This window comes from Culex pipiens, chromosome 3 (genome assembly GCF_016801865.2).
Source record: "Culex pipiens pallens isolate TS chromosome 3, TS_CPP_V2, whole genome shotgun sequence".
Lineage (NCBI taxonomy): Eukaryota > Metazoa > Arthropoda > Insecta > Diptera > Culicidae > Culex > Culex pipiens.
Window position 1 is genome coordinate 111552348 of NC_068939.1, and position 16168 is coordinate 111568515.

The following is a 16168-nucleotide window of genomic DNA, read 5'->3' on the forward strand; positions in this document are numbered from 1 at the left end:
AAATTCTTAAATTCTTAAATTCTTAAATTCTTAAATTCTTAAATTCTTAAATTCTTAAATTCTTAAATTCTTAAATTCTTAAATTCTTAAATTCTTAAATTCTTAAATTCTTAAATTCTTAAATTCTTAAATTCTTAAATTCTTAAATTCTTAAATTCTTAAATTCTTAAATTCTTAAATTCTTAAATTTTTTTAACTTTCTTAATTTTTCTAAATTTCTTTGTTCTTAAATTTTCATTCTAGATTTTTTAATTTTGGAAGAAATAGAGTTTTTGATTGTTATAATTTCGAGGTTTTCGTAAATTTGTATTTACGAATTTCTATATTTCCGATTTTTAAAACTTTTGGAATTTCAACTTGTACATTCGTTTCGAATTTTAACATTTTTGATCTATGGAATTTATAAAAACGTTTAAAATTAAAATTATTCTTCAATTCTGCATATTTTTAATTTTGATTTTCCAAATTTCAGATTTTTTTGTGTTATTTGAAATGTCTGAAATGTTTGTTTTTTTTCACATTTTTGAATTTGTTGTTTGGTTGGATTTCAAAATCTCAGATAATTATTGTATTTTCAGTATGAACATAGATATTTGTATGATTATTGTCAAGTTTAATTTCACTCTGATTTACTTCATTTTGGTCCCGCGAGTGTGGATAAATCGGACAGTGCAGGGGACTCATAATCCAGAGGTAGCTGGTTGGTACTAGCAATAAATTGTTGGTGACACGATGGCCGACATCTATAAAGACAACTTCTTTTTTTACTCCATTTCGACCGAAAAACTAAGTCTGTCCTTTTAGTTTAAATATTCTGCTTTTTGAGATTCGGCGGGAATTTTAAATATTATTATCTCCAATACAAAATTATTAAAACGTTTGTAATTATCAGTCGCATCAAGAGTCGCATTAAAAAAGAAAAATTACAATTCTTTGATTTTTTCATCAAAACATATTACAAACAAGCACCGCGCGAAGAAACGTCAAACGCAATCTTTCCGTTTCTGTCAAGGTTTTTGTTACTTTTCAGCTGCGTACCGCTTAAGAAAAATCTTTTCGTGACCCTTTCCTTGACCGTTTCTTGGGCGTTTTTTTGTATGGAGTTTTGCGTTCCTTCCCATCTGCGTATCAGCCTATACATAGAACGATACCATTGTCATTTAAATGGTAGAAAAATGCGTAGAAGCATAGTCTGGGTTGCCAAAGTTGACGCCAGAAAAATGCCATTTAAAAAAAAAACATTGGCAAAGTCACATAAACAAGAGGGTTGATAAACATAATTTTATGAAACGACGCAGATTACAACATAGAAGCGTATTCAAGAAAAATAAGCACGAAAAAGGGAGTTAGTTTAGTAAGCCGGCATGTCGATAGAGTTGATGTTCGGTGGAGAATTTGCGGTCAACATTTTCTCAAAAATATGTACGGAGTGGTACGTCCTAATAGGGCACGTCAGTTCGTCAGTGCTTTTATTCAAACAGGTGCAGTGATGTTCTTTGCAAAAAAAAACTCAACTATCAATTTTCTAGCAAATCGGAACTATTCTTTAACTTCACAACATTTTATTGCCATGTCATTCACTATTTCTTGAACAAATTCTGCATTAACTCGCCACACCTGGCCGAGATTTTCAGATCTGCCTTCGGGTCACCTCTCGTTGCACCTATATTTACAATTGCCACCGGAAGTCCCAGCTCTTTCGCTTGCAGCACGATTCTATAGCCGGAAAATACCGTCAAACTGGACCCAAGCACCAGCACCCCGTCCGACTCAATAATCATCCGCACAACTCGTTCAATCCGTGGCATTGGAACGTTATCCCCAAAAAATACAATTTCCGGTTTCAACGCTCCCCCACACTGTGGACACTCCGGTATTTTAAAGTTGTCCACGTACTCTTGCGGCAGTTCCACGTCGCCGTCCGGGCGCATCATCGTGGACTTGTCCTCCATGTGCGGATTCAGCTGGTCCAAAATGCGCTGAAACTCGTGCCTCGGAATCGTGTAGTCACAGCCTTTGGCGATACACATCACGGTGTACCCACTGCCGTGCAGCTCGACCACACTTTTCGAGCCCGCCTTGGTGTGCAGTTTGTCAACGTTCTGCGTTACGATGCCGGAAATGCGCTGCTCCCGTTCCAGCCGCGCCAGCGTGTAGTGCGTCACGTTGGGCTCTATCGCCGAGAATCGGGGCCAACCGACGTAGTTGCGGGCCCAGTATCGCTTCCGCACCGCCTCGGATTTGACGAAATCGCCATGCTGGATCGGTTTGTGGTTGGAGCGGGCGTATAAGCCAACGCCCTCGGACCGGTAGTCGGGGATTCCTGGAAATGTTGATTATTTGTGTTATTTTGAAAAATTATTCTAACGTTAGGTCAAAATTTGAATCCTGAACTGGTTTGAACCAGATTTTAGAAAAAAAAAGTGTCATTCCCCTCGCGATAACAAAAGTTACCCACCCGATTCTGTGGATATTCCCGCGCCAGTCAGCACCAGAATGTGCGGTTTGTCGTCAAGGAACTTCTCCAACCGCCGCAGATCACTCTCGATGGCCGGTTCGTGCACGGGGACATACTTCATACTGCCGGAACTGTACTCGACCCGGGATCCTGCGTATCCCCATGCAGGAAGGGGTTGCTTTCTTAAATTTAAAAGAACACTTTGGCTAACGGCTGAACTGTATTTAAGCATTTTGCTGCTATCGTCGGTTAAAAATTGTACAATATTTTGATTGGTGTAACTTTTGAACGAAATAAAAACATTCGTCGCAATGTTGGGAAATCAAAATAAAACTGAAAAGGGAATCCATAGCTTACGTAACGTTATCTATGGGAATGAACATTACAGCATTTTTCTGAGGATTGATAAAATTTGGCTTGTGACCGGATTATTGGTCGACCCCTTCCCTTCTGATCGTGTTACGTAACTTGTGACCGACACATCATCAATGTCAAATTTCGCAACTGAATTTGACAGAACGTTCATACGCCCTTTGCGAACTCAGCCGTCATGTCAGGTCAGTATGCGAAATTAGCCCGTTCGAACGAAACATCAACAAACAAAAATTCGAAAAATAGGGTTGGCTTCCACTATCAAAATTAAGTTTAAATTTAATGACTTAACGTGAAGACTTCCATCATTGCCATGAGTTTTCGTTCAAACATATAAATTTTGCGCCCCTATCAATATTTTGACAAAATTCCTTCTACAAGTTGTTAAGAATGCTGATTCTTTTTGGTAACGTTTATCCCATTCCTTGCAAAGTTATGGAAATCGTCATTAATCAATGATTGCCAACTAGGACGTCAATGACTGTACCACAAAATTATATAAATTTTGAAGCACATTTGATTTAGATCAAAAATTCTTTCAGTGGCTTCAAGAAGGCAACAACCGGCACATGCTGATTCCTTTTGGTGCTGAAATTCGTAAAATTGAATTTAATACAGAATATTTAATAGTGATGATCAATTTTTGAATCAAATTTTGAACAGAACCGATTGTTTTATTCAAATTCAAAAGCTATGAAACGTACAAATTCAGTTGTAAAACGCTCGTACTACCGAGCCTGGATTCCCTCATTCAAAATATCTGGTGTTTTTTTAAATAATTAAAATATTAGATAATTTATTCCAAAATAAATATGATAGTGCAGGCTTGAAATAGAGACAAATTCAGTTGTTTCCACAAACAAATTAGTTGTTTCCATGCAAGAATTTCTCAAAACTCATGTTTAAACATCAGATAAAATATTTTACAAAGATAATTTATTAGTTTTGCTCTTTTTATAATTATTGATTCAATCACCTTTTTCACAGGAACTACAAAAACGAACTTTAACCATATTTTTGGCAAATTTAATCGGTAACTTATTTAAAAAAAATGATTTTATGATTCACTTTCGAAGAAAATCACTCACCAACTTGTTGAACTCTTCAGCATACTTCAGATGAATGTTATGCTTTCCATCGGGGAACACATGCACAAGTCTGAAAAGAAATAATACATTTAAGTACAAAGAAATCTTTCAGAACATCTCGAAAGCCAACTCACTCCGTACTCTTGACGGCCTCCTTCAGATAGGGCACATGCTCGGGCACGATCATCGGATCTTTGGCACCATGAACGATAAACGTCGGCGCCCGAATGTTGGCCAGCACCCCTTTACAGATGTCCCCATCTCGCTTCCGGTACAGGTTCAGCATTCCGTCCACCCAGGCCGACCAGATCTGCGGAAAGCCCTCCTTGCCGTAAACCTTCTCCATCGGTTCCCGCATCCGAGCGGACCACTTGCTCACGTCCCGAATTCCTTCGTAAATTTCCGCCTCCGGTTTGGTGATGTACGCGTTGGCGCCCCAAATGACCAGCTTCTCGACCACATCGGGCTTCGTTCCGGCCAGCACCAGGCCCGTGATGCCACCGTCGCTCCAGCCGAGAACCGAAAATCGCTTGAGCCCGACGGCCTCCATCAGCTGGGCGGCAGCTTCCGCGTCCTTCTCGTAGAAATCCAACCCGAAGGTCTTGTTCGGTGGACGGGACTTGCCATACCCCGGTGGGTCCCAGGCCACGATCCGGTGGTTCGGCAGCAGAGCCGGCAACTGTTCGATCTGTGGTTTGAAGTCGGTCCACGCGGAACCCAGGGCACCGGGCATCAAGAGGACACCCCGGTCACCGGTGCCGGCCTCGACGATGTTGATCCGTTGCTGGCCGACCTGCAGCAGTCGCTCCATGGGGGCCGGATTGGATGCGAGCGTTCTGGCTATTAACGCACGACCGGTCGTGGCGCCGGTCAGTAGCTTCGATGCAGAACTGCACAGTTTTAATAACTGCATTGTGGAGGTGTTAATCGGCACCTATGAGAAACTGATTTGCATAAGCAGTGAAAAATTTACATAATATTCAATAACTGTAATTATCACCGTTTACCTATGCGCTGCCAGCTTCTGCCAAAACAAACCAACACAGCTGATAACAGATTGGGGATGCTCAAAACGCCAAACTAATCTTTAACCCCGTCAAATTGAACTCAAATCTCTAAAACTTTAAGGTACACGAATAAATTCATTATTGCTTCTCAAACACAGACGTGGATTTGAAGTACCTGTAATAAAAACCATTTAAAATGATGTGTTGATCCAAACATTCAACTGACTTTTCATCTGCTACGGTGGCGATTGTCTCGGCATCTTTTCTTGCGTCCAATCATAATCACTGCTCTATGTGTTTTTCTCTGATGTTTCAATCCGGTTGACTTAAAGACTGTACCCTCAGGGTTCATTTGGGAAGCTTGCTACCGAAAGATCTATACCGTTACGTATTATGCACAATGCTCCACACACGTTTTTCTCTGATTTTCTGACTCCTCTTCCTCCTAAGTAAGGATAATCACCCGACGAAACCTGCCGACGCTTTTAGAAGATCTGCCATTAGTAGCAACACCAATAAAACAAATAATAAACCAATAATAAACAATGCCAGCGTAAAGGTTGTTGATGTCATCAAAGGTACCAAGTCATTCTTTGTACAATGTTCGTTAGAAGCATCGCCTGCTCTGTTCCATATCAGCTATCGTTAAGGCTATATCGCCGAGCTTCCTTTCGGACGTTTGCGACCCACATTTTCAATCCATGGCGGTTATCAATGCATCGGATAGCTGCGTCGTATTATTTCATGTTTCCGACTTGGACAGTATCCGTAACGCTCTGCTCCACATCCGTTTATTTTGAAGTTGTGTCGTCAGGCTTCCGTTTTGTTGAAAATATACTGCCAGGTGTGTGACTAGCAGCTTAACGCTGCTGTTTGATTCTGTGATTCTGCTGGCTCGTACGATAGAATGACCACTCGACGAAACGCTATCCACATTAATTTGGATGGCTTCTGGAAACACATCGCGGGCTTTCATTGTCTCGTAACTTTGGGACACTTCTAAGTAGTTCCTGCAAAAATTGGCATAACGAGCACCAGCAAGACACATGCGTGCAGTTTGTAAAAATACAACATTTGAAAAAGTTGAGAAAAAATAACATTTCGGAAAGAAGAAAACACTCCACAAATTTGTTTGTCTTATAAGATTTATTATTTGTATCACTTTACGCTATAAACTATAGAAGATGTGTGTTACTCTCGATCTATTTTTTTTTTCACCGCCCACGGAATTTGCCGCACACAAACTGTTGTAGAAAAAATAATGATAATTTACACACTTGATTTACCAGTTTGTTTGCTGATTTTTTTTTTAAATGTTGTTGTTTGTAATTCAAATTTCTCCTTTGTGTTTGTGTTGGTTTTGCTGCCCGCCAGTCCTTTTTGTTTTCGCGAGTCGTCTCATCGAAAAAGGATTATTTTCAGGCACGTCGGAAAATGGTTTTTAATCTTGATTTTTTTTTGCGCGGTGAACGATGCTGGTTGTGGAACTGAAGCAGATGTGTTTTTTTTTTTGTTGTGGTTGATGAACTCTGGTTCTGTCTTAATTGTTTATTTTTTTTCTGTTTTTACTTTACCATACATTATAGATTAGTCTTATCCTGTAATATAAATACTAGAGCTGTTGTAATAATGGGGTTTTGTCTACGGGTGTGTTAGTATCGATCCTTCTTCTCATTGTTATCTTGATTTACTTTACTTGTTATCGATCGGCAGTCTACGGAGTTGTTGTTTGTTTGCTACTGTTTTGCATGATTTCAGCTTTGATATTTCATAATTTGCTTGATGTTTGTTTACACAAAAGACAATTTGGATTTCCTTTTCTCGAAGCAGCAGTAGCAGTCGTGAAACTAAACAAACAGTAAACATACACAGTGTTTTCATTCTATTGTTTCTATACACGATTATTTCCCGTTTTGTTTTTCTCTCTTTGCTGTATGATACAATTGGTTGAGTATATTATATCTTCTCTGCGTTCTCTCTTCAATGCAAGAAACATTCTGTTTGTTTCGTTTCTAAAGTCAGGTATACTTATGTTCAAGAGAAAAAAAAACTGTTTACAAATGATACTTTTAAAAAATAGCGCTGATATAAAAAAAACTAGTAGAAAGCGGCTTTGTCCGTTGGTCTAACGTAAAAAAAACGAAACATTTAAATCCTAGACGTACGCGCACAAGGGCTCAAGGAAACGGAACAAAGAGAAAGGAGAGGGGAAGGCTGGAAGAGGGGACGCGTTTGTGGTGGCTGTTGGGTTGAGGTTTAAAGGTTCCAAGTTTAAGTAAACAGCAGCAGCAGCCGGAGAAACCATGCAGAGTTGGTTGTCGTTCACTTTTATAAGAAGTAGTCGGCCTGGGGCTTCTTCGACGGAATGCCGCGGCTTTCCTGGGGTGCCGCCTCAAAGATGGTAAAGTCGCGCTGCAGGTTCTCGTTCAGCTCGAGGATGGCCGCCACGTTGCCGCATCTGAACAAGGATGAAAAGGATGAGATTGTATGGATTTGGTCGAGTTGGACTAAACCTACCTGTAGCAGTAGTTGGGTGCGGACCACACGGTTAGGACTGTCTCGTTAAAGTGCCACTTGTATCCCTCCATGACCAGCTGGTGAGCTCGGCAGATCATGTCGATGTCGTTGGCCGCGTTGAACTGCGACACCACGTCCGAGCCGAACAGATATCCGGCGCCACGTGGCGAAACGCCCCAGCCGTGAGTGTCCTCGGGGTCACTCCACAGCAGGTCGCACATCGGTCCGTCGTGGGGCACCTCCTGTTTGCGGTCGATCGAGCGAATCTGGTCCAAATACTGAATCGACGGCGACAGACCGCCGTGCACGCAGAAGATCTTGCCGTCGATGATGGCCGACAGCGACAGGTAGTCGAAGATTTCGGTGCAGTAGCGCCACACCGTCACCGAGCCGTACTTGCGCAGACACTCGTCGTAGAACCCGTACACCTGGGTGATCTGGCGGGACTCGTGGTTGCCACGGATCAGCGTGATACGGTCCGGGTAGCGCACCTTCAGGGCTAGCAGAAGCAAAAAGGTTTCCACGCTGTAGTAGCCTCGGTCCACGAAATCACCCATAAACAGGTAGTTCGTCTCCGGCACATCGCCGCCCACCTTGAACAGTTCCTTCAGATCGTAGAACTGGCCGTGAATGTCACCACAAACCTACAAGTTACAAACATGAATTAAAGTAAGTCCTCAAGAAGCAAGTTGTATTGTCTTTTCGTTTCTATAGATATTGCATCTTACAAATTTCCTAGATGTCCCTAGTAATGCTAACTACCAGCATTCTTAGTACTCAAATGCACTCCCCAAACACAGACGTGAGAGTCAAGTACCTAGAAGGTCTAGAAATGTTCTTTTGCCTGATGCTACAAGTTAATCTGTTCTACGACTTGATGAAAGTGACTCAGTGATAATTCATCTCAGATTTCAATCGCACATTGAAGTTGGAACAGGATCTGCAGAGCTTTAACGGTTTGGCGAAGCTAGGCAATTTCTTCCATCGGATCTGTTTCAGTACCAACAAAGGGGAACGTACATGGCGTTTAGATCCTCGGCACAAGAATGGCAAAGGATTGCGTCCTTGAAAATGGAATTCATTGCCGCGATGTTCCTACGTTGAGCCACTCACAGATTGGACAATTTTGACAGTTTGACGATCCTCTAGCTCCATCGCATTCACGGGCTGGCCGAGGCTTTGCTATTTGGTTGTACAGAATGTACGGCATCCTAATAACGAGAAAGTCAGCTTGGAAACTTCTGGAGAAATCAAGTGTTTGGGAAATTGGCCTCTCCATCAAAGCTGCTACGACTTCTCGTGTATCCAAATTTCGTCCTTATCCGCACCGCATCTCCGTAATAATTCAGTTTGAGACTGTAGCACCGACGTTTGCAATCCTTAGATCCAATCCGTGGTGGTTAACGCACATCCTGAACACAACCTTTTGAGTCAGAAGATCTTCCAACTCCAGCCGTCAGAATAGTCAGACTAGAATAACTCGGTAAAAGGCGGAAATTGCCAGGTGATGTGCCGATGTTAGGAAGAAGGGAGAATTAGATAACCATACAATTAAGGGCAATACGAAGGTTGTAACAAAGCTTTGTTATTTTCTAAGTAGCAATTGACCAAGTCTCGGATTAGGTTTCAAAAAGCCGTTTCAAAGAGCCATTGGTAAACAAAGTCCTTTATGCATCGGTACTCGACCTACTTACGAAAAACCAACATCAAAAATGCTCGAGATTGTTCATCTGCACGTCCTTCAAGTGCCCCAAACATAAAATATATATTTTGTTTTATTTTCGAGAAAAACGAAAATTAGTGTCAGAGGTCACGGTGGCACCCGAGAAGTGACTTAAAGAAAGGTTAAGCCTGGAATTCAAGTGATACCAATTTTTGAAAGGCTGTGATTTCTTTGTTGCTGTTTTAAGTCATTTGGGGAAGTTTTGAAACTCCTGAAAAAGAAATTCATTTGAGAATGTAAATGTAAATTGAAACAAGAAGTGCGATTTGGACAGTGACAAATTTCTGAATTACGGAAATGACAAAAAAATTGCTTGCTGCATCGCTGAACCTGGCAAAACCTGAGTTAACTAGAATCAAGTGAGGGTTGAGAGTATTAGGTGTTTTTAAACTGAATCAGGTGTTGAGCCAAATTTTTGTTACAACTGTAACCGGCTTGGAACACCTGGCCAATATCAATTTAGCCAAAAATGAGACAATTGATTAAGAATCAACATTGTTGATCTACGCGACCAGAGATGTTGATGTTGTTCAAGTGTTTGAAAACCAAAACAAGGTCGTGGACTTGTATCGTGATTCGATCCATCAGCCTCTGGATTTTTACTCCATTACGGACTCACTACTGAATCGAACTTACCGTAACCGGCGAGTCCACCCGCTGGACGTTGCCCTCCTCGACCAGGATCTCCCGTGCCTTGGCGCACAACGCCTTCACTTCATTCTCCTTGATGATTTCGCACCGCTTCAGTTGTTCAATCTGCCGGTCCAGGTCACTGTAATCGGGCATTGCTGTGACCTCGGGCTAGTTGTGTTCTTGCGGCAAGCGTTCGTTCCGTTTCGCGAGGCCGTGGTCTTTGAGTCTACTCTCCGATCTTGTCGCGATTTCTGCGTGAAGCTGCCTCTGGCTCGAGATTGTGTGTGTGAGTGAGTGAGAGATGTGCGTGTTGCTTTCTTTCTCCTGCTTGCCACACACCACCGTGGAAGAGATGTCGAAGAAAAAGGCTGCAAGAAAGAAGCAATTATGTTTGGGGGAACAATGCAAACGGGAATTTCCCGCAAGGACATGCTTTCGGCAGGATGGCCGGGAAAATTGCCGGTGCCCAGCGGAGGAGTATCCTCCTCCGCGGTTGCCGGGGTGATTTTTGCGGCAAATCAGGACCTTTTTTGACGTTTGATCCCCGCTTTCAGGAAGCAAATTGTCACCCGGTTTTCGCCCGCAAAAAGCCAACCAAATCACCCAAAACATCATTTCCTACCTGCAGCCGGGAGGGGACTTTCGAGTGAAAGCAAAAAATCAAGCTTTTAAGTGGATTTTGCACGGGTTTTTTCGAGAATTTGAGAGCCCAAGCACTGAAACTCGCCACTGCCGCGATTCGGTCGACGACGTGATGCCAGACGGACCGAGACTACACGCTAAATCGCGCTTGTGCGAGTTTGGCAACCGCCAGGGGCAAGGATGATGGGTTTTCTGCGCTGCCAACGTGAGAGAGTTGAAAGTTGACATAGATTGCACAGTGGGTGAAAAGTCAGGCAGATTGATGGTCAAAACCAATTGGGTACTAATGTCCTATGTCAATTTTTATGTACACCGGTAAAAAACACGATTAAAAACCATTTCTGATCACTTTTTTTTTTCATTTTAATGCAAATTTTTTTTGAACTTCTAATCTAGTCTAACACAAACACAGCCAGTCCGATGAAAGCATGCTGTAAAGTCTTGTGATTAGATTACGCTCCAAGCACTTTTCTTGTCAGTAGTAATAATTGCAGTACATCCGAGACCACATGAGAATTGGGTCCTAAAATGAAGCTTAGATTGCTGATATTATTGTTTACAGCGATAAAGCCTATTTTTCTGAGTACAATGACCCTTTGTACGACCACAAAGAGTTTAAAATGGATTTTTAAATCAATTTTGAAAAATTAACCTCGCGGTCCTTCTTGACAGAATAGCTCCTACTTGACAGCTCGTTCCAAGGGGACCATAGTTGATCCATAGACTAATAAAAGACTACCCAGTGGGCTCTGAACCATGACTCAACCTTTTATGACCCCTCGGCACGGCCGGTTCACTGTCAAAAATGACAGATCGAAATGTCAACAACTGGCAACTCTGACTTTGACATGACATTTCGCGCAATGTTATTGTTTGTGTTTTTGTTTTGATTTAAACGGAACCAGGATCCAAATAAGGACGGTGGGCCATGTTCCGGAGAGGAGGGGATCCCGAGCGAGATCCCGAGAGTGGTCGATTCTAGACAAGAAGCGGCTCTCGATCGAGATCATTGTGGGATGTTAATCGTCTTCTTCCCGAAAACGATCCACGTGATCACCGTCGGGTTTGCCAAGCAAAACCGGCGCGGGCCGACTCCGGTGAATACCGCCGGGGCAAAACCGTCCTCCTCCAACCCGGAATTGTCACACTGAAGGGCAAGAATGTGCACCTACTTGAAAAACCTCAAATCAGCCAAGATCTTTGGCCTGAACCGTCAACTTGGAATTCCGAACCCCAGCGATAACGTCGTCAAACAAGAATTTGTCCCCGAACCAGCTTCACCGACAAAGCGTACGACCGCCCCGACCACCTCCTTCTCCGTCGCCGATATAGGCGAACTGTACGCGGAGGTCAGCACAGTTTGTTCCACTTAGAAGGAGCCCCCAAAAAAGAAGCCCACTTCGTCCCGGAACTGAAACCCGCCGAAGTCGCTAAGTCCAAGAATCCTCTTAATGGATCATGGGGAAAAATTCCTTCTTTTACTTTAGTACAAAGAAAACAAAAACGACGATACTTTTTATCATACACTTGATAGTTTATTTTCAATGGTTGGTACAACATTTTTCAACATGATCGAAATTCACGTTTTTTTGTTCACATAGTTCTTGAAAAATTCCTCGCCCTTCCGGCTTGCCTTCCGGATGTTTTTCTTCAGCTCCGATATGGCCTTCTTCAGCAGCTCCTACCCATAGGCGTGCCGTGCACCTTGGGCAGACCAAGGTTCTTCTCGAGAACGTTCTTGTCCAGCATCAGCGGCGTGGAGAAGTAAGTGACGAGCGGACGAACGCGCACTCAATCACGTTCTTTTTGCCGTTCATGGCATGGCGTAGGCCGTCGTGAGCGTGGCCGAACCGGCACCGGCCTTGGCCTTGAGGACCTCCTGAATGCGTTCCGCCAGGGTGGCAATCTTGTCCTGGGGAATCTCACTGGGATAATGGTCTGGCCGGAGTGGCCTCCGATGACCGGAAATGTTGACCCGCCGAAGTCAACACCCTCACCGATGAACGTGTTGGGACGGACAATGTCCAAAACTCCGGCCTTGGGCAGAGTGTCGCAGGCAATCGTTACCATCGAGTTGACTAGATTCGAGATGATCCAATCATCCGGTGGCGAGGTCGCGGACGATCGAGGCGTTCGTATTGAACAGATTTCGCTTACGAGGAATATGACAAACAGCAATCATCTGGAAAAGAGAACACCAATGATAAACTGATAAAATAAGCTTTTATTTTAAAAGCTAAACATTACCTTAAAAACCAAACACCAGTCAATTTCGCTCGTTGTGCCAAACAAAAATCCCTGCACAGCTGATTGACTCATTTGCAGCCTGCTGCCTTGATCGCTAAGCAAAACAAAAACAAACAAGATGCGCGCGTAAATCAGCACAAAACGAAAGTGAAAAAAACCAGCGCTACCAGGTCGTTCTGTTATACGAGGGGCGAGCCGATGTGTGGTTCAACGTGGTACCCGCGGTTCACAGCTTATGAGTCATACTTTTTGAAAAAATTTGTGCGGAGTGTTTAGTCTTTAATAAGTCTATGGTTGATCCAAAAATCAAAAAAAAACATTCACGTTGAAGTTACGTGAAAAGCTATGTGGTTTTTTTTCCACTAGAATTTTCACGTAACTTCTACGAGGTGGCCTTAGTAGAAACGAAATTTGCTCGGCCAGATCTTTTCACGTTGTTTCTACGTGTTTAACACGTAAAAGCCAAATGTCTTTTTTTTTATAAATCTTACGTGCTTATTCTAGTGAAAGTTATAGGATGGTTTTAGTTTAGGATGGGTTTTCTGATTTTTCAAATCAAAATGAAAACAATGATGATGTTCGAAAATATATCATATTTTATTTGTTCACTTCTTATAACATCTTTCACTATTCACTGGTTTTGGGTCGAAGTAAAGTTAAGACAAGTCCCGTTCTTTTTGTTGAATTGCTCCTGGCCCTTCTGATGATCAATCTGGAACAGCGGGTCTTCGAGGTTGGGCCGAGCATAGCCCTGTTGATGCTGCTGCTGATTCAGAATGGTCAATTTCCTCATTCCGGGAAGCGAGATTGAATTAACCCTGATCCGAGACCAGTGTACCCAAAAAAAGATCACCGGACGTAATCTTCCCGCCAGGGCACTGCCTCGACGATAAGTTTGACCGTGGTTTTCTCGCGGAACCATCATCCGAAGAAGATTTTCGCAGAAAGGGGACGATCAATCCGACGACGGGAAGGTTTTTTTTTTTTTTTCTTCACAACTTATTTTTATTAGGTTCTTTTAGGTGCTACGACCAGGTTAGGACCGAGGATCAAAAATACAACAAATAATAAATAATAAAAAAAAACGTAACTGAATCAGATGATCATTTTCTCGTGCCATGTGTCAGCAAGTGTGCGATCACGTCAATCTGTTCCTCGGGTGTCTTGCACTGCCTCAAGCGAACTCTGTATTCTCGGTAAATGGCCCACAGCTCCGACTCGCTGTACAGCATCCGTTCACCTTGTTGCTCCTTCGGGGTTGCACCGGCGTCGGCGCCAGTATTTCCTTGACTTCTTCCTGCGGAACGAGGATGTTTATCTTCCGGTACCGCTCCAGGTAGCGGAGGAAAATCCGCCACGGTAAACACGGCTCCTGCAGGAGTCTGTTTGTCCTTCTTCAGTGCTGGCGGCTTCGGCTTGGACGCCTGCTGCCTCGACTGGATGAACTGCGCACGTTTGGGACAGTTGCGGGCCAGACCCTCGTGGGATCCAGAACAGTTGACACATTTCTTGGCTTGCGTTTCTTCTGCTTTGCACTTTTCTGTGTTGTGGGGACCTCACAGCTGCTGCACCTGGGCTTGAGATGGCAGTTACTGGTTCCGTGACCGAACTGCAAGCAGTTCTTGCACTGGGTCACGTGCGGTTCTTTGTTCCGGTAGGCCACCCACCGGACGACGACTGGTCCCACTTTCTTTACCTTGCTACTCAACTCCTTCAGACTGGTGTGCCCCTTGGGGAAGAGAACGATGAAAGGCGTCTCATCGATGGCGGGAAGCTGCTGCTTCCGCCTGATGGCGTGTACTGCCAAGACGTCCAGCTGATGTTCCGTCTTGAGCAGCTCCTTGATGTAATCCGGTTCCACGTTCGGAGGACCTCGCATTACTACCCGGTGCGGTCTCGCACTGCGCTTTCCGTGCGTGTAGAACTGCACCTTGTTCTTCGTCAGGTGGGCTTGCACCGTGTCGAAGTCGTCGCTCGAGAAGCACGTAATTTTTGTGCCGTACCGCGTCAGTTTGTGTTCCGGCTGGACATCACACGACGACATCACCTTCGCAAGGCGGGCGAAGCTCATTTCTTTCACCACCAGCGGCGGCTGCTTCTTCTCCCCGGCCGACTTGCCGGTTGCTGGTACCACGGGGATGGTTTTTTCTGCTGCTGGGTTCGCATTGTTGTTGTTGTTGCTCTCCTCCGCTAGCGGGCTGAACTTGTTGTTGCTGAGCAGTTTCTCCACATCGCCGACGTTGATCTCCTCCTTAGCCTTCCTGCGACGAACCTTGGTAACGGGACGAAATTCGCCCCCGTCCTCTCCTCCTCCTTCGGAGTCTTCCACCTCCATGCCCGTCGCCGCCTGCGTCTTGGGTTGAAACCCGTCCGGTTTCTCCCACACACTTTTCCTCAAGGCCGCGTTCCAGTAGAACGTCCTTCCATTCTCAGCCCTGTGCTCCGTCCACTCACTCTCCACCGTCGCGGCCGCCGCCATGGCCGTCGGCGAAAGTTAACAAAACACCGTCAAAAACGCGCTAAGCTAGCTCGAAAGACGACCAAACCCAACGAAAGTTGAACAGGGAGTGGCCCGCAGCGGGATGCGCCAAACGACGGGAAGGTTGCAGTGGCATTCCGAATTACCCGGACTCCGGCCGTGGCTAGTTGATTCTTGATATCCATGTCCAGATTTCAAACTCTGAAACAACAAATTAATTAAATACAAAGAAAACAACTTGAAATAAATTACACATACCGTTTGATAATCTTTCTACATAACTTTGTCAAAACGAGTTCCGCAGCAGGTCTTAACAGTTCGCCATCATTTTTCATACTAAAATTATCACGTAGAAACTGGTCGAAATGGCGCACTAACAGAAAAACAGATTCGTTAAAGTTATATTTCAAAACACGTAAAAGCTACTTGAAAGAACCTAGTGGAAAAATGCCATGAGGTTTTTCACGTAACTTCAACGAGAAACCATTTTTTTGCCAGAACACTTTCACATTATGTTTACGTGTTTCACGTAAAACGGGCCTAGCGAGGGGAAAATCGGGGTTACATGATTTTTCACGTAGCATCAACGTGTGGATTATTTTGAGTGCGAAAAAATGTTGTCTTGTCAAAAAAAAAATTTAGGTCCTAAAATGAAGCTTAGATTGCTGATATTATTGTTTACAGCGATAAAGCTTATTTTTCTGAGTTCAATGACCCTTTGTACGACCACCATAGTTGATCCATCGAAAAAATGTTATTGTTGTGGACAGAACCAGTGCGCGGAGTGCCCCCACTTTCCGCACGTCGCTGGCTCACAAGTGGCTGCCAGTCTGCCACCTTGTGACGCAAGACAGCGCGTCAATATTTATGCTAGCTGTCAAGATTATTTGTTGTGCCCTTTCACTCTATTTCCGGATCTTAACAAGAATACACGCGTTTTACATTTTATTATATTTACCGTGTTTTATTTGCGTATCGTGCGCTGATTCCGTGGCCCTGCCG

At 43.8% G+C, this 16168-nt stretch overlaps 3 protein-coding genes and 1 pseudogene across 4 annotated transcripts; all 4 read right to left on the reverse strand.

The window, feature by feature from the left end:
* Positions 1-1519: 1519 nt before the first annotated feature.
* On the reverse strand, positions 1520-2792 carry LOC120425655 (NAD-dependent protein deacylase Sirt4). Its single transcript, XM_039590236.2, has 2 exons — positions 2459-2792; positions 1520-2323 (listed from the first exon to the last, which is right to left on the reverse strand). Exons 1-2 carry the CDS (start codon positions 2688-2690, stop codon positions 1581-1583), a joined length of 975 nt encoding a protein of 324 aa, XP_039446170.1. The 5' UTR covers positions 2691-2792; the 3' UTR covers positions 1520-1580.
* Positions 2793-3797: 1005 nt separating this feature from the next.
* LOC120425654 (valacyclovir hydrolase) lies at positions 3798-5057 on the reverse strand. 2 transcript variants are annotated; one of them, XM_052709779.1, is made up of 3 exons: positions 4926-5057; positions 4053-4852; positions 3798-3988 (listed from the first exon to the last, which is right to left on the reverse strand). In XM_052709779.1, the coding sequence occupies exons 2-3, from the start codon at positions 4829-4831 to the stop codon at positions 3895-3897; spliced, it is 873 nt and encodes a 290-aa protein (XP_052565739.1). In that variant the 5' UTR covers positions 4832-4852; positions 4926-5057; the 3' UTR covers positions 3798-3894. The 2 variants fall into 2 exon arrangements, with proteins under 2 accessions (XP_052565739.1, XP_052565738.1); XM_052709778.1 differs by having other exon boundaries at positions 4053-4862; positions 4926-5008.
* Positions 5058-6051: 994 nt separating this feature from the next.
* LOC120425656 (serine/threonine-protein phosphatase 4 catalytic subunit) lies at positions 6052-10579 on the reverse strand. The gene is made up of 4 exons (XM_039590237.2): positions 10421-10579; positions 9802-10166; positions 7443-8086; positions 6052-7383 (listed from the first exon to the last, which is right to left on the reverse strand). Exons 2-4 carry the CDS (start codon positions 9949-9951, stop codon positions 7254-7256), a joined length of 924 nt encoding a protein of 307 aa, XP_039446171.1. The 5' UTR covers positions 9952-10166; positions 10421-10579; the 3' UTR covers positions 6052-7253.
* An 867-nt stretch (positions 10580-11446) lies between these two features.
* On the reverse strand, positions 11447-12522 carry LOC120425652 (malate dehydrogenase, mitochondrial-like; annotated as a pseudogene).
* Positions 12523-16168: the final 3646 nt, after the last annotated feature.

What these genes read in the sequence shown, in the direction of transcription:
- LOC120425655 (XM_039590236.2), bottom strand. Translation starts at nt 2,690, where the DNA reads ATGCTTAAATACAGTTCAGCCGTTAGCCAAAGTGTTCTTTTAAATTTA. An exon ending in GGGAATATCCACAGAATCGG is followed by an intron (nt 2,324 to 2,458) that starts GTGGGTAACTTT and finishes CAACATTTCCAG; the next exon opens with GAATCCCCGACTACCGGTCC.
- LOC120425654 (XM_052709779.1), bottom strand. Translation starts at nt 4,831, where the DNA reads ATGCAGTTATTAAAACTGTGCAGTTCTGCATCGAAGCTACTGACCGGC. An exon ending in GAGGCCGTCAAGAGTACGGA is followed by an intron (nt 3,989 to 4,052) that starts GTGAGTTGGCTT and finishes ATTTCTTTTCAG; the next exon opens with ACTTGTGCATGTGTTCCCCG.
- LOC120425656 (XM_039590237.2), bottom strand. Translation starts at nt 9,951, where the DNA reads ATGCCCGATTACAGTGACCTGGACCGGCAGATTGAACAACTGAAGCGG. An exon ending in GGGTGGACTCGCCGGTTACG is followed by an intron (nt 8,087 to 9,801) that starts GTAAGTTCGATT and finishes TGTAACTTGTAG; the next exon opens with GTTTGTGGTGACATTCACGG. An exon ending in GCACCCAACTACTGCTACAG is followed by an intron (nt 7,384 to 7,442) that starts GTAGGTTTAGTC and finishes ATCCTTGTTCAG; the next exon opens with ATGCGGCAACGTGGCGGCCA.